Source organism: Mirounga angustirostris, unplaced genomic scaffold (genome assembly GCF_029215605.1).
Source record: "Mirounga angustirostris isolate CCGP_5_RB_7025 unplaced genomic scaffold, mMirAng1.0.hap1 SCAF_1, whole genome shotgun sequence".
Classification (NCBI taxonomy): domain Eukaryota; kingdom Metazoa; phylum Chordata; class Mammalia; order Carnivora; family Phocidae; genus Mirounga; species Mirounga angustirostris.
Window position 1 is genome coordinate 69,447,426 of NW_026991709.1, and position 25,150 is coordinate 69,472,575.

Here is a 25,150-nt window from a genome sequence, read left to right on the forward strand (position 1 = left end):
AAATAAAATCTTTAAAAAAAAATAAAATGACATGTAATTGTCTATATATACAATGTGTTGGTGGGAGGATGGATGTGTGTAGTTTCTTGGGGAAGGGGTGGAGGCTTATGCTGTAGGAGTTGCTGACTTGGCTTTAATTAACAGGGTTGTTGGGGGAGAATTTTTTTGTTGGTGGACCCTCCCAATATATCTGTAGGACTTTCTTCTGGAGTTGTGCTACCACAAAGGATATTTTAATCTCTTGCCTGAAGGTACAAGCCTGACTGCCAGTATTTTGGGAAAGGGACAGGGGAAGGGGCTTTATGTTCTCATCCTTAAATATATAGACTTCAACTTGTTCCTCCTTTTCAGTTTATCAACTTGTGTTCCTGAACTGGAAATCTCTCTGTTCAATCTCTTCAGTCTTATAGGGTGGAACAAGGGTTAATCACCTAGTTGCATTGTTTGGGGCTTCTTATGTAGACTTTGAGCCAAACCCCTTGCTTTTTAAAAATTTTTTATTATTTTTTAAAGCTCTACATATAATGTGGGGCTCGAACTCATGACCCCCAAGATCAAGAGTCACATGTTCTATCGACTGAGCCAGCCAGACGCATCCCCCCCACAACCCTTCATTTTCAATTCATTGATCAACTGCCTTCCAAAGTACCTAGGTACCATGGTGCCTTTCTGGGGTTTGGAAAGACCAGTTAGCCTTGTCCATGTCAACAACCTATTCCTGGGAATTTAGGTTTTGGTTTCTTCCTTCTTCTAAGTCTGTAAGGGTAGGGATATTATTTGTCACGTTGGAATCCAATGTACTATCCGGCCCCAAAGGAATACTTAACAGATGTTTGCTGAAGGTCTAGCTAAGTGAACTGAAGTGAGCACTAAACTTTTTTTTTTTTGGTTTTATTCGTCAGAGAGAGAGAGAGCACAAGCAGGGGGAGCGGCAGACAGAGGGAGAAGCAGGCTCCCCACTGAGCAAGAAGACAGATGGGGGACTTGATCCCAGGACACTGGTCCTGGGATCATGACCTGAGCTGAAGGCAGACGCTTAACTGACTGAGCCACCCAGGCGTCCCGAACACTAAACTTTCAATGATTTCCTCATCTGCAAAGTTGGTACAGCCATCCCTGACTGTAATCTCAGTGTTTCTGTGAATATCAAATAGTGAAAACATAGGAAAATGCTTTGTAATATGTAAGAATTTCTTGTGCAGTTTGGTTGTTGGACCAAGGAGGGATTTTATGTCACTAGAATATATATTTTATTAGAATTTTCATTTTCATGTATATAACTTTTATATCCCCATCTGGTAGAGTCCTCTTCTCTTTCTTCTCCCACTATCTCTGGTGAATCATCACTCAGCTTCCAGTCACTGTAGTAGCTCTAAGGAATCCTTCTCAAGTATAGATGCTGGAGTGGTCAAAACAATTTGTCTTTCTCTGGGGAAAAACACTGAATAGAAGTTGGCCTTCATCTTAAGGCAATATTTTAAACAAAATTTCATGCTTTTCTAATTAATTAATAAATCCTTTAAGACTTAATCTGTAGAAGCTGGCTCATCAAGTATCAGATATTTATAGTTGAGAGTAATATGTTAGTACTAGGATTATGGAGTGAGAAATTCAATACTTTTTTCATCTTATTTTTGGTTGCAAGTAGGCATTAGAGGTGATGTTGGTCACAACTGAAGAGTACAGTGAATTGATACATAGATGCCATATCTCACCCAGTAGATAATCTAAAAATTACTTTTTGGGGCTTAAAAACTGTCTATTCAAAATGCAATTAATTAGAATATGATTGTGGAGCTTAAATACAAATATCTGACAGAAGGTATAGGGTGGTGGTGTCACCACAGTAAAAACAAAAACAAAAACGAAAACAACAAAAAACAGTTAAGAAGTCCAAATACATGGCCAGAACCTTGTCTTTTTGTCACTTCTGGTCTTGGACTTCTTAACACGTAATTCCTAGTAGCCAGAGGAAAAGTGCACCTTTAAAACTTTGACCTAAAAGAAAAAGATACAAATAAGTAGCAACTGCTACCAAGACTCATTTCTCTGGCCAATTATCAACAAGGTATGAATGAAAGAAATGAAACAGAAAAGGCCTCTAGCTCTCTCTAGTAGATAAGTTGCAGTCGGAAGTCAAGAAGACAGAGACAAGGTAAAGTAATCACCCAAAGGTGGTATTATTTCACTCTTGTCAAAGAAGCAACCCAAGGGCGCCTGGGTGGCTCAGTTGGTTAAGCAACTGCCTTCGGCTCAGGTCATGATCCTGGAGTCCCGGGATCGAGTCCCGCATCGGGCTCCCTGCTCGGCAGGGAGTCTGCTTCTCCCTCTGACCCTCCTCCCTCTCATGCTCTCTGTATCTCATTCTCTCTGTCTCAAATAAATAAATAAAATCTTAAAAAAAAAAAAAAGTTACCAATTACCTTAAAAAAAAAAAAAAAGAAGCAACCCAATATCATGAGAAATTTTCAATTACTCGTAAGTGTATTGTTTTCCTGAAGAATTTTTAAAATTGTATTTCAATAATTTTTAAAATGGCTCAACAAATCAAAGAAATAAATGGGTATTCAAATGGTTCAAAGAACAAAACAAAAATCACTAGTTTAATTTTACATTCTTGCTCTATTTCCAGTATATTTAAACATTTTAGTTTTTAAAAACTCTTATTGAATTTACTTCCTTTTCTCTCTAGGAGATTCATGAAAGTAAGAATGTAAAGAGAAAAATCAACATCCCTCTCAAATGAACAAGGTGCTAACTCTACTAAATATAAACTTTCTATTTGTCTCCATTCATAGAACAGACAAAGGCATTATTGTTCTCTAGTTTTATTATTTGTCAATCTTCCCAACACATGAACTATAACTCATTTTGAGATTTTTTCAGTGCATTTCACAGCAAAAATGAACAAGGGAATCATTAAAATGGTTGTACATAAACCAGTTATTTTCTTATAATTTACAATTTCTTGAAAAAATTGTTTTGCTGTTTTCATCCTATTAACCCCTTCAATAAAACACAATTTATCAGAGCACAAAGCTTAAACTTCTTATGATGATGCAAGAGATACAGCCACCTACATGGCTGATGAATAACAGGTATGTTACACACACTGATTGGAAGACCACATCAGAAGAAACAGAGTAAGGCACCACTCTTGGAAAATTAAGGTAGCTTGCAGTAACAAGTGTTGAGCACCATAAGTAGGTGCTCAATAAATACTTGAATGAATGATGAAAGCCATAATTAGCACTATCCTTTTAATTGCCAGCAATTCTTCAACCGCAGTAAAATACTTATTTAAAAAAAAAAAAGATTTGTACCTGAATACAACTTCCTGATAACTTTTTATTTCTTATTCTTTCTTCAGCATCTGAGTTTCCTTGAAAAGAGAACCATACCATACATGCACTCAGCCACATACATAACTTCTGAATTACTGACAAATATGAATAGCTGTTTTAAATTTGAGTGAACAGAGGTAAGATGAAGCATACTTATCCAGAGGGATAGCACATAATACTGGATATTAACCTACAAGTGAAAAAAAGGTAAGGAAAAAAGTAACAGTTTTATTCTTTAATGTCTGCTATGTTTTTTAATGCCTCAGTTCTTGAGAAAGGCCCAAATCTCATCATATTGACATGAACACATTTAAAAAAATTGTCTCTCGAGTGTAGTATTTAATAAAACTATGTATTGAAAAATGTTCGGAAATTTTTCAAGTCAATGTTGTTTTCAAGTATATTAAAATGCTCAGAAGAAAAAATTCTCCATGGTTATAATTCTAATCAATTTATAAATATACTTTTTAAAAGAGAGTTCCAACAGAGGTGGATAATGGAGAAGCTCCTCAGACACAGGCACACAGTCTCGTTGAAGGAACAGAATGCCTTGTTACTACAACCTGCTTGATTTTTTTTAACACTGATTTCAGGCACAATGGCTGAATCCACTTCTGGGTCATCGTCCTCCTCCTCTTAGTTTGTTTGTAAGAGTAGTGAATACTTCAGTTACTGACAGAAAGCAAAGCATGGACTCTGAAACAGACTTCACTTTTCACTGTAAAGAAATCAAAATCACTGAGTTCTCACTGTTGTGTGTATCTGCTGCCCCCAGGCAAAAACAGGGGATTCAAACTTAACTTTAGGAGCAGGGACTGGATAAAAGATTAATCATCTAATAATTCCCGTGAAAGGTTTTCAGATGATATTGCTCATGTCACAGGAACAGGTTGGTGAGAGGCCCATCGTGCTTCTTCAACACTTTGGTCTTGCTGCAGTTCTACGGTGCCTTAATAGGTACATTCGTGTTTAGCTAGATTCAGTCTGTGCAATCAGGAAGCTGGTCACTCAGTGCAATGACTCTGTTCTGGGAGGGTTTAGGGTAAACAGAGCAAGAAGGTCATTGGTCGAATCTTAGTGTGTATCACTCTGCTGGTTGTGCTGTTGGAATTATTTTCCAAAGGGGTTTATGGTAAACCCAGCCGTCTCCCTGAAACAAGTAGAAAAGTAAATTAAAGAACGATTTTCACAACTGGTAACCAAAACTAGAAGCAACGCCTTCACTGAGATGGAATTCTACTCTCACATTTAAAAACAAGAATTTCTGTGACAGAAAAAAAAAAAATCTCTGTGCTTAAGACATTAAGTAATGCTGGTGGTTTAGCTAGGATTAGGGGAGAAGTTCTGGTCTGGGGGCACCTAGTTGATGCCCAATGATCACTTTATTTGCAGAAGTCATTGGTAGGAATTCTGCCAGTTTTGCCGAGACACTCCAGACTGGCCTCACCCACAGCATGATGGGCACCAAGCAGGCGGAGCACAAAGAAATGGTCATCAAGGTACTAGCTGTTCTCACCACCTCAATTGGCATCTCTGGTATCTGAGTACTGTGTTTCTAGTTCTTCCCTGACTCTACTCCCATTAGTTTTCCCTGGCTCCTGTGAACAGAAGGATACTGCAAGGAGATAAGGTTAGAGTCAGAGAATGAACTAGAAACAGGGGAAGACCAAGTGAGGAAAAGAAACACATGAAGCCATATACTGGGGCGCAGGACTTGACACAGATTGGAATGCAGTGTTCATAGACTAGGTGAAGTCAGTCAGATCTCAACCCATCCTTAATGCATAGTTCCTTCAATTTATTTGTATTTAAAAATATTCTTAAAAATTTATATATATATATTTATATGTTAAGAAAAAAAAAAAGAAGAAGAAGCTAGAAGGAGGGGAAGAATGAAGGGGGGGATATCGGAGGGGGAGACTAACCATGAGAGACTATGGACTCTGAAAAACAAACCGAGGGTTCTAGAGGGGAGGGGGGTGGGAGGATGGGTTAGCCTGGTGGTGGGTATTGAGGAGGGCACATTCTGCATGGAGCACTGGGTGTTATGCACAAACAATGAATCATGGAACACTTCATCTAAAACTAATGATGTAATGTATGGGGATTAACATAAGAATAAAAAAAATTTATATATATATATATTTTATCTTGTTCCTAAAATGACTTAAGGCCGGTAATTACTTGGCTCCTAATGACAAGGACTCATTCTCTCCTTGACTGCGTTTTAGTCGGACTACTTTGAGCACTCTTCTTGACTAGACCTCATCCATGGCCTACTGAGCCCAATTTTAGCAAAGAATTCTGATAAGCCAGTTTACCAAGAACCACCCGCACCCCAAATCCTTGATTCTGAAATTTCTCTTCTCCCACCCTTGATATCTAATCAAGTTCCTCTCTCCCCACCCCCATCCTTGATATCTAACCAAGATTCTCTTTTCCACCCACTCCCTCACATTTCCACTTGTCCCTGTATTTGGAGTTGAGTTCAATCCCTCTTACAATAGTCCTGAATGAAGATTTCCTTGATGTTTTTAATAAGTATCAAAATAATTTTTCTTTAATAATAGCAACCATTAGGGGCACCTGGGTGGCTCAGTCAGTTAAGTTGTATGCCTTTGGCTCAGGTCATGATCTCGGGTCCTGGGATCGAGCCCCATGTTAGGCTCCCTGCTCAGTGGGGAGTCTGTTGCTCCCCCCATGCTCACTCCCTCTCTCAAATAAATAAAATTTTTTTAAAAAATAATAACAACCATTAGGTTGTTTTTCACCTGGTTGATAATTCTCAATTCCTATAGTACTGTTCTTTGAAAAAGATGTCAACTAATCACATCACTGAATGCTAGACTGGTAGTGGCTCTTAATAAAATCTGTCCAAGAATAAATGACAAGTAGCAATTTTACATGTCATGTTATTAGCAAGAATCAGGGTGCCTATCTTTAAAAATTTCATTAATTGTATCTTTTTAAGATTTTATTTTTTATTTTTTATTTTTTTATTTATTTGAGTGAGAGAGAATGAGAGATAGCACGAGAGGTAAGAGGGTCAGAGGGAGAAGCAGACTCCCTGCTGACCAGGGAGCCCGATGTGGGACTCGATCCCAGGGCTCCAGGATCATGACCTGAGCCGAAGGCAGCCGCTCAACCAACTGAGCCACCCAGGCGCCCTAAGATTTTATTTTTAAGGAATCTCTACACCCAACGTAGGCCTCAAACTCACAACCCCGAGATCAAGAGTTGCATGCTCTACTGACTGAGCTAGCCAGGCGCCCCTATATCTTTTAGCCATTATAGCCCCTGCTCTTGACCCCCAGAGTTCACTTTTAATGATTTACAGAGCTCCTCCCTTAGAAATTCTCCTCCTAGAATCTACTCCTGGTATATCTGCTTTCTTTGAAATGAAAAAAATCCAAAGTTACCAGACTATAACTTTGAATAAACTACAAAGTTTTATTTTTTCAGATAAAAAGAGTAGATATGTACTTTTCCCTTTATCATTTCAATCTATGAAAATGGCCAGTATTTTTAATAGATACTCAGTGATTAGAAAAATTAAGGTAATGAAGCTACAATAATAAACTATGGATTTTTAGGGTTAATAACTATGCAAAAATCAAGATCAAATTACTTTTTGCAAATTCCTTCCTGATGGACCAATATTAAAATTCAGTGCGCTTCTTTAGACTTGGCTATCGACAAGAAAACTTTTCTTTTTTTTTCTATTTATTTATTTGTTTGTTTGTTTGACAGAGAGAGAGACAGCGAGAGAAGGAACACAAGCAGGAGGAATGGGAGAGGGAGAAGCATGCTCTCCACCCATCAGGGAGCCCAATGCGGGGCTTGATCCCAGGACTCCGGGATCACGACCTGAGCCCAAGGCAGGCGCTTAACGACTGAGCCACCCAAGTGCCCCTTCTTTAAAAGATTTTATTTATTTATTTTTAGAGAGAGAAAAGAGAAAGCATCAGCAGGGGGGGTGGGCGGGGTTAGGGGTGGGCAGGGAGGAGCGGGGGGAAGCAGACTAGCCGCTGAGTAAGGAGCCCAATGCAGGACTCGATCCCAGGACCTTGGGACCATGACCTGAGCCACCCAGGAGCACCCCTCTCCTTTTTTTCTCTTTAAGTAATCTCTCCACCCAATGTGGGCTGGAATTCACAACCCCAAGATCAAGGGTTGCATGCTCTTCTGACTGAACCAGCCAGGCGCCCGTGACAAGAAAACTTTTCTTGGTATCAGCTCTGGTCCGCTATTCACCTTACTCTGAGTTCTACCAGAAAGTAATAAACAAAACAAAAATTTTTAAATTTAGATAAGACTCCAGAAATTATTTAGTCCAGCTGCAAAATCAGTGCATCAAAGTCTTCCACATAAGCCATGGTCTCATAAAGGACTAATGATGCATTACTATAAAATGTACTCCCTTATTATTATTGGATATTTTTGATTGTTGTACAATTCCTTCCTATGCTAAGCTCAAAATTCCTGGTAGGATGTACCTACCTCAGGACTGCTATACAAACTGATAAAAAATTTCTACATGATAAAACATACACATATCTGAAGAAGGTTACAACAAATGGTCCTAATTTTCGGTTTTCAAGGCAAAACACCCCACTTTATTCTTTTTTCCTTCAACATTGTAAAGATTCTAGCCACTTCACTACCCACTGTGTAGCTAATTAAGTTTCTCATGTCTCCCTCTAAAAGGTGCTCTCTGGAAGTGAACACAGAGTTTCAGTGTGGTTCAAAAGGCAATAAATTATAAACTGTATAATCTATTACTGTGACTGGAGATTGTTATAGCATTTTTGTTTCTGACCAATTTAATCCTAAAATCTACTTCATCTGAACTGCTACTAAACTATTTTACTTTGGCAAATTGTGAAAAGCTCATGAAAAAGCTCATGGTTAAGCTGGACTAGTTTCAAAAATAAAGATGTGTAAGTGATAACAATTCAATAAAGCCTAGTAAGCTATAAGTTCTCACTAAGTAGATAATGAGTTTTAGTCTGAAGACATGTAGGACAAACCTCTTTAATAAAATATTTGGTTTTCCAGGGTGTGCCTGTTTCAGTTCGATGCCTTTCTTCAGTCCTCTGGCGTTCTTCCAGGGTGCGTTTATGCTCTGTGGCTTTATCAATTTCAGATTCCCTCAGAGAGTCTGTCACATTTTTCCACAATCGCCTATAATTAGAAAAACCACAAATCTTACAAGCATTCTTTTTTTTTTTTTTTTAAGATTTTATTTATTTACTTGAGAGAGCACACAGAGGGAGAGGGAGAAACTGACCCCCCCTGAGCAAGGAGCCTGATGTGGGACTCGATCCCAGGACCCTGGGATCATGTAAGGCAGACACTTAACCGACTGAGCCCACCCAGGCAACCCACAAGCATTCTTTTAAAAAAGATAATTAAATAGAACTGATACCCTTGAAATTAACAGTTAATTTTAAAAAATTATGTTTCCTGAATCAGATATATGATTTTACGTTTATGAATTACAAGAACACAGAATATTATGGTGCTGATATTAATGTCCAAGATGCTGTTGCTTCTGCTTTTTCTTTTCAAATTAAAAATAATTTGTATTTCTGGGGCGCCTGGGTGGCTCAGTCGTTAAGCATCTGCCTTCGGCTCAGGTCATGATCCCAGGGTCCTGGGATTGGCCCCGCACCAGGCTCCGTGCTTTGCGGAAAGCCTGCTTCTCCCTCCATCACTCCCCCTGCTTGTGTTCCCTCTCTCGCTGTCAAATAAATAAATAAAATCTTTTAAAAATGATAATAATTTGTATTTTTTTATTGTTATGTTAGTCACCATACAGTACATCGTTAGTTTTTTTTTTTTTTTGCATTTTTTTCTATTTTATTATGTTATGTTAATCACCATACATTACATCATTAGTTTCTGATGTAGTGTTCCATGATTCATTGCGTATAACACCCAGGGCTCCATGCACTATGTGCCCTCCTTAAAACCCACCCCCCACCCCGCTCCCCTCTAAAACCCTCAGTTTTTTTCCCGGAGTCCATAGTCTCTCATGGTTCGTCTCCCCTTCTGATTCCCCCCACCTTCATTTTTCCCTTCCTTCTCCTAATGTCCTCCATGCTATTCCTTATGTTCCACAAGTAAGTGAAAACATATAATTGACTTTCTCTGCTTCACTTATTTCACTTAGCATAATCTCCTCCAGTTCAAAAGGGGAACCCTCTTACACTGTTGGTGGGAATGCAAGTTGGTATAGCCACTCTGGAAAAGTGTGGAGGTTCCTCAAAAAGTTAAAAATAGAGCTACCCTATGACCCAGCAATTGCACTACTGGGCATTTACCCCAAAGACACAGATGTAGTGAAAAGAGGCACCTGCACCCCAATGTTCATAGCAGCAATGTCCACAATAGCTAAACTGTGGAAGGAGCCGAGATGCCCTTCAACAGATGAATGGATAAAGAAAATGTGGTCCATATATACAATGGAATATTACTCAACCATCAGAAAGGATAAATAATTTGTATTTTACCAAGTAATAGAAAGATTTTTATTTTTAAGAAACTCAGGAAATAATAAGCAAAAAGATAAATGAATTTTTTAAAAGCTTCATGAAAGGTAAGAGAGACAACTTCTACTTCTGCACATGACAACATAATGGGGACCAGACTTAACCCTTCTGCCTTTAATCAGCTAGGAAACCAGCAAAATATATTGAAACAATGGAGCCTGCAGATACTGAGCAAAAGGCAGCACAAGATGGTGACTCCTGAGAGAAGGGAAATAAATGAGGGGATTCCTATGGGTGCTCCAACTCACTAGCTAGAGTTTATAGGCACAGCAGGAGGAGGAAAGCTCAACTAACTCCAAGCAAAAGAAAACTGCCAAGACAACTCTTTGGGAGAAAGAACAGTCTGTTGAACAAATGGTGCTGGGACAAATGGATATCTACAAGCAAAAAGAGGACCTCAGACCCTTACCACATATGAAAACTTTTACAAGAACACATAGGAGAAAATCTTTTGAGTCTGGGTTAGGCAAAGATTTCTTAGATATAACACCAAAACCATAATCCGTAAAAGAAAACATCGATAATCTCATCTCAAAAAACCAAAAACCTATACTGAAAAAAACCCACTACGAAAATTTAAAAATGGGCAACAGACAAGGAGAAAATATTTGCAAAACACACATCCAATAAAGGATTTGTATTCAGAATTCACGAAGAACTCCTGCAACCCAAGAAGAAGAAAATCACACATTTCACCAAAGAGGATAAACAAATGGGTAATTAATTAGCACTTGAAAATATGTTCAATATCATTAGTCATTTGGAATATGTGAATTAAAACCATAATAAGACTATTTCATATGAACTAGAAGGGGTATAATGGGTATAAGGTAGGCAATAACAAATGTTGATAAGGATGTGGAGAACTGGAACACATACACATTGCTGGCAGGAAAGTAAAATGGTGTAGACATTTAGGAAAATAGTTTGGCAGTTTCCTGAAAAGTTAAATGTAAAACCTCCAGACAACCCAGCAATTACAATTTCAGATATTTACCGAGAGAAATGAAAACATATCCACCCAAACGATAATGTTCATAGTGGTATTAATCATCATAGTCCAAAACTGGCAATGTCCATCAACTGGTGAATGGATAGACAAAATGTGTTTCCATACAATGGAATACTTTTGAGCAATATAAAAAATGAACTATAGATACATGTTATATCATAGATGAACCTCAAAAACATTATGCTAAGTGAAAGAAGCCAGGCACAAGATATCACATATTATATGATTCCATTTATCTGAAGTGTCCAGAAAAGGCAAATTTATAGGCAAAAAGTAGGTTCCCTGAGACTGGGGATAGGAATGGAATGGACATTCGCTGTAAATGGGAATGAGGATCGTATGGGAGGATAAAGACTGTGAAACTGATTTATGGTGATGACTGCACTGCTCAAGAAAGTTGCTAAAAATTACTGAATTATACACTCGAAACAGGTGAGTTTTATAATATGTAAAATACATCTTGATAACGTTTTTAAGTGGCAATTTTAGTATTAAAGTAGAATTCAAAGCAAGAACTATCGCGAGGTATAAAGAAGGTCATTTTATAATGATCAGGGTTCAGTGTATCAAGAGGACATACAATCCCAAATGTGTATGTCCCTAATACAGAGCTTCAAATAACATGAAGACTTAGAGAACTACAAAGAGAAATATGCAGTTACATTGGTAATTTCAGTAACTGATCTCAACTAATGGAACAAGTACACAGAAAATTAGTAACAACACAGAGTACTAGAAAAATACTATGAACCCACTTGAGCTAATTGATATTTATAGAATACTGTCACTTAACATCAACAGAATACACATTCTTGTCAAGTGCACATGAAACATTTACCAAGACAGAATGTATTCAGGGTCATAAAACAAATCTCAATAAATTTGAAGGACTGAAACCATACCAAGTATATCCTTTGGCCAAAATTAAGGTAAATTAAAAATGAATAATGGGAAGATGACTGGAAAATTTCCAAATATTTGGAAATTAAATAATACATTACTAAATAACTTCGTGAGTCCAAAAAGAAATCACAAGGAAAATAAAAAAACATGTATCAAAAGTTCTAAAGTTGTGAGATATAGATAAAGCAGACTTAGAAATATATTAAATATTTATAGCAGGAAAGAAGAAAAATCAGCCTAATGAGGGGTCAAACTATGGTTGGCTGTCCATTTTTGTGAATAAATTTTTACTGTAACATAGTGGTATCTATCTAGCCTTTCATTATCTGTGGCTGCTTTCATGCTTCAGTGGCAGAGCTGAGTAGTTGTGGTAGAGACTATCTGGCCTAATAGGCCTAAAATACTTACTCTCTGGCCTTTTATAGAAAAGTTCGCTGATCCCTGACCTAAGCTTCCCTTTTAAGAAACTAGAAAAAGGAAGAGCAAATGATGTATCAAGTAAGCATAAAAGAGGAAATTACAAAAAGAGCAGAAATCAATGAATAACAAAATAGAAATATTGACAAAAAGCAGTGAAACAAAAAGCTGGTTCTTTGAGTAAAATTAATAATCCTTTAATCCTTAATAAAAACCTTTAATCCCATTGATTAGGAAAAGAAAATATTACCAACATAGAGAATGAAAGTGGGGACATCACTACAGATCCTACACACATTAAAAATAAGGGAATATTATAAACTATATGCCAATAAATTTGACAAACTAGATGAATCAATTCCTTAAAAGACACAAACTACCAACCTTCACTCAAGAATAAAGACAACCTCAATATCCCTATAAAGATATTGAATTGTAGTTAAAAACTCCCTCAAAGAAAACAACAGACCAATATCCCCCATGAATGCAGACAAAAAATCCTTAATAAAATTTTAGCAAAGAGAATACAACAGTATCTCTTAAACATTTGTCTGCTTTAATAGCTGCTGGATTCTTATAACTTTTTCTACATTCAATCTGTTCTGATATATTGTTTTAATTAAATTATATAAAGAAAGTCTAGGGATACCCGGATGGCTCAGTGGGGTAAGTGGCCGACTCTTGGTTTCTGCTCAGGTCATGATCTCAGGGTCCTGGGATCAAGCCCCACATCAGGCTCTGTGCTCAGTGTCTGCTTGAGATCCTCTCTCTCCCTCTCCCTCTGTCCCTTCCCCCACCTCACGTGCACTCTCTCTCTCTAAAATAAATAAATAAAATCTTTAGGAAAAAAAGAATAACAGACGAAGGAAATCCACAGAGAATAAATGGCAAAACTGGTGGCACTCTCTCTCTAAAAAAAAAATAAATCTTAAGAAAATCTGGCCTCACACAGATACATAGTTGGAAAAGAGAATATTTTAACATATTTTTCAAGTAATTCAATTCTTTGGTATTATATTAAATTCAGCAGGTGGTAGTTTTTTTTTAATTCTTATTTATTTATTTATTTAGAGACTCTTAAGCAGGTTCTGTGCTGTGCAGAACCCAATGTGGGACTCAATCTCATGACCCTGAGATAGTGACCTGAGCCGAAACCACGAGTTGGGACACTTAACCAACTGAGACACCCAGGAGCCCCAAGTGGTAGTTTTTTAAAGGCTGCCTGCAGTGTGGAAACCAAAAGATGTCAATGAATTTTTTTATACTGTGCTACATGGAGATTCATTGTCTAACTGGCATCTTGACTGTTTTTTTTTTTTAATTTAAATTTTAGTTACACACAGTGCAATATTGGTTTCTGGAGTAGAATTCAGTGATTCATCACTTAAATACAATACCAGTGCTCATCATAACAAATGCCCTCCTTAATACCCATCACCCATCTAGCTCACTGCCCACCAACCTTCCTCTATCAACCCTCAGTTTGTTCTGTATCTTTAAGAGTCTCTTATGGCATGTTTCCCTCTCTCCTTTTTTTTCTTTTTCCCCTTCCCATATGTTCATCTGTTTTCTTTCTTAAATTCCACATATGAGGGGCGCCTGGGTGGCTCAGTTGTTAATCATCTGCCTTAGGCTCAGGTCATGATCCCAGGGTCCTGGGATCAAGCCCCGTATCGGGCTCCCTGCTCGGCAGGAAGCCTGCTTTTTCCTCTCCCACCCCCCTTGCTTGTGTTCCCTCTCTCACTGTGTCTCTCTCTGTCAAATAAATAAAATCTTAAAAAAAAAAAAAAAATTCCACATGAGTGAGATCATATGGGATCTGTCTTTCTCTGACTTATTTCACTTAGCGTAATACACTCTAGTTCCATCCACATCATTGCAAATGGCAAGATTTCATTTTTTTGATGGCTGAGTAATATTCCATTATATATATCACATCTTCTTTATCCATTCATCTTGACCGGATTTTTGAATGGATCTTGAATGATTTTGTAATATCATACATTGTTCACTTGAAAAATGATCTTTCAGATGTTGACATTTTATTATGTAATATAAAAAAAATCACATTCATTACTATCACCACCAATTTCATCAGAAAACCCTCTACTTGGGAAGCTTTCACACTCAGGTAGCAGATACAAGTTTTCCAAAATTCTGATTTTTGCCTTGAGCTTAAATAGTTTTTCCAATTTAACTGAGATACAATTGACATACAGCACTGTTATTTAAGTTTAAGAGGTACAGCATAATAACTTGACTTACATATACTGTGAAATAGCTACCAAACTGAGTTTAGTTAACAGCCATCATTACATATAAATACAAAAGAAAAAAGTTTTTTCTCCCTTGTGATTAGAGTTCCTAGGATCTACTCTTTTTTTTTATTTTTATTTTTTTTTTAAGATTTTATTTATTTATTTGAGAGAGAATGAGACAGAGAGAGAGCATGAGAGAGGGGAGGGTCAGAGGGAGAAGCAGACTCCCCGCTGAGCAGGGAGCCCGATGCGGGACTCGACCCCAGGACCCTGGGATCATGACCTGAGCCGAAGGCAGTCGCCCAACCAACTGAGCCACCCAGGCGCCCCTAGGATCTACTCTTTTAACAACTTTCAAATATAGCACCAGCAATGTTAACTGTAGTCATCATATTGTACATTACATCCCCTAGTACTTGTTTATCTTACAACTGGAAGTTTGTACCTTTTGATCACCCTTATCCAATTCTTCTACTCCCCAACCCCCAACTCCGGTAACCTCAAATCTGATCTATTTTCCATGAGGTTTTTATTTTGCCTAGATTGTACATATAAGTAAGATCATACAGTATTTGTCTTTCTGACTTATTTCATTTAGCATAATACCCTCAAGGTCCATCCATGTCACAAATGGCAGGATTTCCTTCTTTTTTACGGTTGAATATAATTCTATTGTATATATATACTACAACTTTTTTTTAAGTTAAAAAAATTTTTTTTAGTTATCTTGACCCCACACATGGGGCTCAAACTTATTAACCCCAAGATCAAGAGTCGCATGCTCTTCCAACTCAGCCAGCCAGGCACCCTATATACTACATTTTCTTATCCATTCATCTTAAGACACTTAAGTTGTTTCCATCTATTTATTTATTTACTTTCCATTTTCTCTCCCTTCTTTTTATTTTTTAAAAATTTTTTCACTTTATTTACTTTTTCATCATGGTAGCTTTACTCTTTAATCCCCATCCTCTATTTCTCCCAACCCTCACCACCTCCCCCTCTGGGAACCATCAGTTTGTTTTCTATAGTTAAGAGTCTGTTTTGTGGTTTGCTTCTCTTTTTCTCTCTCTCCATGTATTTTGTTTGTTAAATTCCACATATAAATGAGATCATATGGTACTTGTCTTTCTCTGACTTATTTAGCTTAGCATTATAATCTCCAGTTCCATCCATGTCATTGCAAATGGCAGCATTTCATTCTTTTTTATGGCTGAGTACTATTCCTGTGTGTGTGTGTGTGTGTGTGTGTACCACATCTTCTTTATCCATTCATCTACTGATGGACACTTGGGCTGCTTCCATAGTTTGGCTATTATAAATAGTGCTGCTATAAACATACAGGGGCATGTATCCCTTTGAATTAGTGTTTTTGTATTTTGGGGTAAATAACCAGTAGTGCAATTACTGGATCATAGGACAGTTCTATTTTTAATTTTTTGAGGAACCTCCATACTGTTTTCCAAAGTGGCTACACCAGTTTGCATTCCCACCAACAGTGTAAGAGGGTGTCTTTTTCTTCACATCCTCACCAACACTTGTTGTTTTATCAGTTCTTTATATATTTTGGATACTAACCCTTTATTGGAAATGTCGTTTGCAAATATCTTCTCCCATTCTGTAGGTTGCCTTTTAGTTTTGTTGTGCAGAAACTTTTTTTATTTTGATGTAGTCCCAATAGTCTACTTTTGCTTTTATTTCCCTGACCTCAGGAGACATATCTAGAAAAATGTTGCTATAGCTGATGTCAGAGAAATTACTGCCTGTGCTCTCTCTTCTAGGGTTTCTATGGTTTCAGGTTTCACATTTAGGTCAATCCTACATTGTTTCCATTTAAATTTTATTATTAGCAAAAAATACTGTCAATTGTTTTCCTGAAGTGTCATGTTCATGTCATTCATTTATAAGAAAAATGTCTGCCCAATACTGAAATTAGAAGTCATGGTTTGCCAATCATTTTTTTTAATTAAAAAAAATTTTTTTTAAGTTTTTAATTTATCTGAAAGAGAGAGAGAGAACACAAGCAGGGGAAGTGGCAGATGGAGAAGCAGGCTTCCCACTGAGAAGGGAGTCTGACGTGGGGCTCCATTCCAGGACCCTGGGATCATGACCTGAGCTCAAGGCAGAAGCTTAACTGACTGAACCACCCAGGTGCCCCGCCAATCATTCTTTTAAGCAGAAATATTGTTTATGAAAAGAGCAATTAGTTCAGCTTGTAACTCCAACAACTGCACAAGTGCTTTTCCTCCAGATAACCACCATACTTCTCAGTATCTACCACTGGTGCTTTATGTGTACTACCAATCTGTCATGTAGAATATTAAAAAGATGGGTACTCAATTGTACAGATTTAATAAAACTAACAATCTGTACTCATTTTTTTTCCTTTTTAAGATTTGTTTTTATTGAGAGCAAGCGAGCGTGCACAGCATGAGTGGGTGGGGCAGAGGGAGAGGGAGAGAGAATCTCAAGCAGACTCCATGCCAAGTGCCAGCCCAGCCCAACACTGGGCTCAGTCTCATGATCCTGGGATCATGACCTGAGCCAAAACCAAGAGTCGGAGGCTCAACTATGCCACCCAGGTGCCCCGGTACTGCTTTTCAAAGGACATTAAAAACAAAAAACCCCCAAAACAACCTGGCATCTTAAGAAAATGCAAGTACATGGGCAGTGAAGAATACAAGGACTGTAGAGTTGTGTGTCACTGCCTTGATTAGTGCTGAGACCAGCAGTGCTACCCACCACTGCTTATGGGCCACCAATGCAAGGGCCAACAGACTGAAAGAGCAAATAACATCTTAGCATTATTATGAAAATAAAATTGAACTTGCAACCCTCCTGAAAATCTCAAGGACAGCTGGGGGTCCCCAGAACAAACCTGAAGAACCTCTCCTTTTGAATCACTGTTATTGGACACCCAAAACTAATCTCACATTCTACGTTAACTATACTGGAATTAAAATAAAAGAACCTCTCCTTTCAGATAAATCCCTAGAAGAAAACTTCTCACCAATCACTACTGTTTTGTTTCTTGATGCAATCTGAGTCTTTGGTTAATGGGTATTTAATTCCTTTACACATACAATTATAAATGGTTTAGTTCTATTTATATGATCTTAAGATGTTTAATGCTTCCTTTTATTTCCCTTTTTCTTTTTTAAATTGATAACAGCAATACTTCCACAAGATATAAAATTTAAACAGTTCAAAGGGGATTCTATGGGGCACCTGGGTGACTCAGTCAGTTAAGCGTCTGCCTTCAGCTCAGGTCATGATCCCAGAGTCCTGGGATCAAGTCCCATGTCAGGCTCCCTGCTTAGTGGGGAGTCTGCTTCTCCCCCTCTCTCTGTCCTTCCTCTCTGCTTGTTCTCTCTCTCAAATAAATAAATAAAATCTTTTAAAAAGGGGTGGGGAAAACTCTCTGAAAGGTTAAGTCTCTTTCCTATCCTAGATCCCAGTACTCCTCTCTCGAAGCAACCACTATGAACACATCTAGGAAACTTCATAAATTGCCAAAATACCCTCTAGTGAGGTTGTACCAATTTATCTTCTAACCATCAGTATGAAAATGCCTATTTGCTCATGTTTTCTCAAAAGAGGTATTATTTTAAAAACTAATTTATTGTTTAATTTATATTTCTTTGAATTCTAATTACATTGAATAGTTTTTCATTCTTAGTGGGCATTTTTTTTCTACTTTTGAACTGCCTCTTTATGTTCTTTGCCCATTTTTCTGTTGAGGCATCTTTTTGTTAATAATTTGTAAGAGTTTTTATAAGGATTAGTAATCCTTTGACTGCAAACTGGTGAAGTGACTTGCCCAAGGCTGAAACTAGTGAAAAGACTTAGATTAAGATCCAGAGCTTCAGACTCTTTCCTGGATGGGTGTTGAGGGTGACATACCTGGATTCAAATGGATCTTGCTTCTCCAGAGGTCTTACTCTTTTCTTTGTTACTGCCAATTTAGTCAGGTCCACATACTTTGTCTCTCCATTGCTGTAAGTGAACTCAAGAACACTATTCCATTCGCCTTGCACTCTGCATACCACAGTATTGGTGATGTTGTGCTTTACTTCACCTGTAACCCTAGAAGCAGGTAAGAAATAAAAATATGCTCTAATAAGTGAAATTAGGCTTGTTTCTTAGTATTCTGAAACCTAAAAACATACTTTCTGAATTCTGTTTAAATTGGTTATATAGCTCACTTAAATTTGTCAGCGCCAAAGTCAGACTCTGTAAATCCCATGACAGCTTACTAGATAATTTTTTCAAATAACATCAACTTTAATCTTTTAGAAAGAATACTGGGACTCAAACTAGAGACTAAGTTACCATAAATGATCACAAGGTGTGATCTTTAAATGCTTGCTCCAAACAAAACTATAATATTAAAACTAAATAGAAATATGAAAAATATTAACATTTCTTTTGTATACAGTTTTAAAATGTTACAACATTATAATTTAACGTTTTTAAAAACACTAGTCCTATTTACTTAAAAGTTTGGAGTCCCTATATTTGAAGTTTTGGATATATCAATTCTGTACAAAATCACATAAGCCTAATCTTAAATTAAATATAGAAACCAACTAAACCAGTAAGAGGTAGAAAAATTGAAAAAATAAATAAAAAAATTTAATATTCTCTTGCCAAAATAGAAAAATTAAAAGAGTACCGGTATACAAAAATTATCATCAACATAGAACTGCAAGAGAACTCAAACACTATTGTTGTTGAAAGTTTAATGAAGAGTAAGTTATCTGACTAGTTTATCAACAGACAGGATACAGCTCAAATGAAGATCGGAATAAACAAGTCTAATTTTTTTTTTAAGATTTTATTCATTTATTTGAGAGAGAGAAAGTGAGAGAGAGCACAAGAGGGGGGAGGGTCAGAGGGAGAAGCAGACTCCCTGCTGCACAGGGAGCCCGATGTGGGGCTCGATCCCGGGACTCCAGGATCATGACCTGAGCTGAAGGTAGCCACTTAACCAACTGAGCCACCCAGGTGCCCCCAGGTCTAAATATTTTTAATGAAGCATTTTGTGTTCACCATAGAACATAAATAACAACAGCGTCAGATAAGATAGAGGTCCAGAACTTAGAGAATAGTGGGCAAATGTTAGGGTCTAATCAGTGCAGTATTTGTCAGGTGTAAGCCAAGGGCCTAGGAACCAGAAAGACACAGTGAAATTTAGGGAGCCTATCCATTGTTATCAATCAGGAGAAGTTAATTAAAGGTCTGTAAACTCAGAACTCAGGGCAGAGATACAGGGGCCAATAAGTAAATGATCTATGAACCAGATTTTGGAGATTGAGGTAAGAGGGATTTGGAATCCAAAAGCAAACCAAACATCCAAAACCAAAGTTATGTGTAATGACAGCTCACTGGACACAAAGAACACCATGGCTACAAGTCTGCTTGACTATAGTACAGATGGGAACTCAGTTATACTTCAAAGCATAGGAACTTAAATAATTCCACTCTGAAGGGTTTCTTGCCTATTTATGTTTCTAAATGCCACGACGTAAGGATACCTCCAACAAATCCCTTCAAATTTTAATACCAGGAAAACAGTTTGTCTCTCTTGAAAAAGTGGTAGGCTTCCTTTATCAGACAATGAGAAATATGTTGAGCACCATGTTTCTTTTTTTTACTTTAACCTGAGTTGGAATTAAATTTTCTTTTCAGGTATAATCATTATCTAATCCCTTTTCCACTGCTATGATCATTATAATAATAGACTGTTTTTAACTGTTATATATGACATTTTTCCTAAAAGCCTTACAAATGGTTTCCAAAGATAGGGTGCTGGATTCTAATACTACATGGAAAGCTTCTTGAAGGCAGAGGTAGTCTTTCTATACCGTACCGCCAGTATGCAGGAAAGTGTGTCACTTGGCACACAGTTCACATAATCTTAATATCATACCATTAGATAGATAGATAGATAGATAGAGTGCTGTATCTATTTATCTATATTGATAATTCACACCTCGCTTTAGGATGATTTTATAAAATCATCATCATCCTAAAGTGAGTGTGGAAAATGGAACCAGGAGATAGACATGGACCTGAGGAATAGTTAAGTAGGCTCACCTGGCTGCATCAGAGAGAGTTGTGGAAAATGAGGGAGTAAGGGAAGACAAGTGAAAGATAATATATTTATATCAAATGCAGACAGCAGATCATGTGTCTGCTCTGACTGCAGATAGCAGTAAAAAACGAGGCTGTCTGAGGAGGGAGGCACAGCCATTGATAAAGGCATGAAAGAAAGCCTTCATTATAACATTCTGTAAAATCAAAAAAGAAAAGATATCAAAAATGGAAAAGTCTGTTTCTAATAGGAATCTTTTAAATGAGAAATTAGATGAAACCACTGGTCTTGGGAGAGATCAATATGGAAAAATGTGGAAAGTTTAGAGTCAGCTAACAGTATCCATCAAGAGTTATGGAAAGAGTGTATATGTGGATGCAAAGGAAAGACAGAGACTAAGTTAGAAAAAAGGTAAGTACTTCTAAGTGACAGAAAAATCAAATGAGTGTGTCCTGTGGAGAGGTAAAGGGTATGAAAGGGGAAAAGAAGCCAATTTAAGTAAGAAATTGAAATAAACAAGAGAGCAAATACGATGACTGACCATTAACAAAAATGAGAATGTCCACTGAAAATTATTAGGGGTCTTCAAAAAGTCAAAATATGAAAACCAGGTATCAACCAATAAGGCTTTCAGAATACTGGTAGATGCCTCCTCTAGGAATCTAGCTGCCAAGGTGGAAGAAGCTTCAGTCATGCAGGAAGGCCACATGTGGGCCCTCTGAATGACAGTCCCAGCTGGGCTCTTGGTCCACAGCCAGATCTTTTGCTTTCTCCCACACGAGTGAGCTAACCCTGGATATCTAGTTCGGCCAGGCCCTGAGATGGCTGAAGCCTCAACCAACATGAAGGACATCATGTTAGAATCACCCAACTGAGCCTAGTCAGTCCACAAAACTGTGAAAGATAATAAATTGCTGTTTCAAACACTTATGTTTTAGAGTTTGTTACTGGCAGTAAATATTATCCAAAGCTATCTTAGATGCCATCCTGTTAGTTAGTGCTTAAAGGGTCAACTCTGAAGGTCTAAGCAGTCTCCCTTTTTCTAATCTCTCTCCATTCCCTTTGCCCCCCAGTCTATTCTTCACCTGCCACTAGACAGGTCTTTTTAGAAATAAATACTTAAAATATATCATTTCCAGACACAAAATTGCTTAAGGTATTCTTGTCAAAAATGCATAACCTGAGCCTAAAAAGAAAAAAAGACAAACCCAAACTGAGAAGCATTCTATAAAATTGACCTGTCATTGTCGTAAGAGACAAAGAAAGGCAATGGAAACATTCCAGAAGACGAAAGAGACATAACAATGACATGAATGCATGAATTTAACATAATGTTAAATTTCTTGAATCTGACAACCATTCTGTGATTGTATAAGAGAATTTCCTTGTTCTTAGGAAATTCAGACTAAAATATTTTGTTTTTTAAAAAAGATTTATATTTATCTGGGGGGGAGGGAGGGAGTGTACCTGCGTGCAAGTGCAGGGAGGGACAGAGGGAGAGGGAGAGAGAATCCTCAAGCAGACTCACTGCTGAGCAAGGAGCCTGACACGGGGCTCAAGCCCGGGACCCTGAAATCATGACCTGAGTCGAAATCAAGAGTCAGCTGCTTAACTGACTGAGCCACTCAGGCGCGCCCCCAGACTAAAATATTTTCAAGTGTCAGGAGGTCTTTAACTCTCAAATATTTAAGGAATAATACTAGTGATAACAATATGTATATAGAGAGTGAAAAAGAGATTTTGATAAAGCTAATGAAGCAAAATGCCAGCAACTAGGCAAAGGGTATATGAGAGTTTGTACAACTCTTCTGTAGGTTCGAAATGACTTCAAAATAAAAGATAAAAGTAATAACATATATCACTTCCATGCTTAAAATTTTAATTGGCTCCCCACTGCCTCCAGAATAAAGATCAGATTTGTCAGCAAAATAGTATATTGTATTCTTCTATCAGGGTTAAGAGATATTCTCAAATATCAAGGACTGAACAGGAATACAGATAAACATACTTAATTTAAAGTTAAAAAAAAAAAAAAAGGTACCGTGACTTGGGTTGGAGTTTCAGTTTAGCTCCAACTAAACATTCCAACACAACTTTCTGTACCTGTTGGTGTTTACAGGCGTCAGTGTCCCCCGAGAGGCTGACCCCCACTGCCCCAGCAGCTGGCACCCATGTTGTTAATATCCACTGATTTATGCCTATGTCTCTCCCCAAATACCTTTAGCTGGGGAGGGAAGAGGAGGAGAAGGGAGGGGACCTGCCCCCTCCTCAGGCATCTGGGAGGGCCCTGCCCCCATGGGCTTCACCCTTTCCTGTGGGCTCTCTCCCCAACACATTTGTTAAAATCAAATCTGAATAAAACTACAAGTTTAATATGAAAAAAAAATCCACTGATTTACTCTTGCCTGTGGCTCTAGTATTTTCATCTCACTATCAACTATTTGGCACTGAGCAGAACATCCTAATACCAAAACTACCTTCTTAGTTCTTCATGTCATTAAGAATGACTGTCAAAGAAATGAAGATGTTAAACTCCAAGAAGAGATAAATGAAGAGAGCCTGGAACAGCTGTTTTCAAACCTCTGCAGGGCTCTCCTAGAGGAGGAAATGGGATATCAACTGAGTGAAGCTCTAAAAAAATCAGATCTAAGAGATTAACCAGTAATATATTAAAGGAGTAATATATTAAAGGAACAGGTTCCATTTGGTAGGGTGGACTAGATTCTATCCCCAAGAAGAGAGAAACTCACACCTAATCTTTCCAAAGAAAAATATGCAAAAAATTTTCAAATCACTTACTACGTACATAGCACTGTACAGATGGAACAGAAAGCCCCAAACAGGACAGTTCTATCAAAAAGCTTACAGCCATGTTGGGGGAAATAAGACAATTCAATCAAGAGAATAAGTTTGTGTATAAATAACGTTTTTTTTTAAAACAAATGTTTTTACAGGTAATATGAGTCCTGTAGGATTTCAAGTAACACACACATATGCACATACACATACTCTCAGAATGAAGTTTCAGGAACCAGAAATAGTTTGCAAAAAGACAACTAAAATCACTCCATGTCTCCTTATCCAGAAAATAATACTTATGAGAAAAAAATAAACAACAGGCCACTAAGAATTACCTTAGTGTCACTGACAATAAGATAGTGCTGGCTTTAGAAGATTTATCCCTGTAGTTGTTTTCCCTAAGTATTCTACTCAAGCATATAGATAGAATGAGGAATACTTTCACCAAGGCAAGAATGTTACAGGGGTACAGACTTCAGCTCTAACTTTATATAAATATATAAATAAGGAGTCTGAATGGGCTGCTTGCCCCTCACACACTGAGTTTTGTGTGAATAATAAACGTTTGAACACAGACTGAACAGATCAGTTATCAGGCATGTTGCAAAGGGATATATGCACCTAGTAAATGTTGATCTAGTGACGTCTGAAAGCCCCTGCTGGTTGTAAGGTTTGAATCCTGTGATTACTATAATGAGAGGAGTAAGTAGAGACACACAAAGCAAAGTGTTAACCATAACAATACCTTCTCTAAGGGTAAAAGGTGACTATTCTGACAATGTCTAGTGGTTCTCTTTGGGTAATATGTGTGTGTTTTAATTGTCTGCTTTAGTATTTTGAAATCTGTATTTTTAAAGGCCCATTCAGGGCGCCTGGGTGGCTCAGTTGGTTAAGCGACTGCCTTCGGCTCAGGTCATGATCCTGGAGTCCCAGGATCGAGTCCCGCATCGGGCTCCTTGCTCAGCAGGGAATCTGCTTCTCCCTCTGACCCTCCCCCCTCTCATGCTCTCTCTCTCTCTCTCTCTCTCATTCTCTCTCAAATAAATAAATAAAATCTTTAAAAAATAAAAAAAATAAAAAATAAAGGCCCATTCAATGTCTCGGAACCAATCAATCTTTTTTTCCACTTCTAAAATTGTTAAGTACCAGCTGTTTAAGAATGAAAAAGTAAAATAGCTATATGCAGTTGAAGGTCTCATACATGGCTGGAGGGAGTGTACTTTGGTTATGACCACTTAAAACTGTCAGCACCTACTCAAGTTCAACTTCCATCTCCTATGAGCCAGTAATTCCACTTTTAGGTATCTATCCAACAGAAATTCATACATACATTCACCAAACAATGTTCTAGCAGCACCACTTGTAATGGCCTCAAACTGGAAACTACCCAAATGCCCAACATTAGAATGAATAAGTGAATTGTGACAAAGTCATACAATGTAATACAGTCTTCAGTAAGGAGAATGAACCATGCTACACATGGATGAATCTCAAAAACATAATATTGAGCAAAAGTCAAATATGAAAGAATACAGTGCATGATTTCATTATAATATATAGTTCAAAAACAGGCAAAGCTAATCAATGGTGTTAGAAATCAGTGTAGTGGCTACCATAAGAGGGAAGGGTATAAATGGTTAACGTGTGTGTGTGTGTGTGTGTGTGTAATTACAACAGGGAATGAAGAGGGTCTCTAGGATGCTGGTAATGTTCCATGTCTGGATCTAAGTGGGCTCTTTTTTTATTTTTTAAGATTTTATTTATTT

The 25,150-nt window shown here is 37.6% G+C and overlaps 1 protein-coding gene across 2 annotated transcripts in view; it reads right to left on the reverse strand.

Moving 5' to 3' along the window:
• Nucleotides 1–3,732: 3,732 nt before the first annotated feature.
• OSBPL11 (oxysterol binding protein like 11) overlaps nt 3,733–25,150 on the reverse strand; it is a 99,465-nt gene continuing 78,047 nt past the window's right edge. For both annotated transcript variants that reach the window (XM_064573308.1, XM_045903027.3), the window contains 3 exons: nt 18,392–18,574; nt 8,375–8,528; nt 3,733–4,494 (listed from right to left, as the gene is read on the reverse strand). In XM_064573308.1, coding sequence (XP_064429378.1) covers nt 4,429–4,494; nt 8,375–8,528; nt 18,392–18,574 — 403 coding nt within the window. In that variant the 3' untranslated portion in view covers nt 3,733–4,428. The remainder of the gene's footprint in view (nt 4,495–8,374; nt 8,529–18,391; nt 18,575–25,150) is intronic.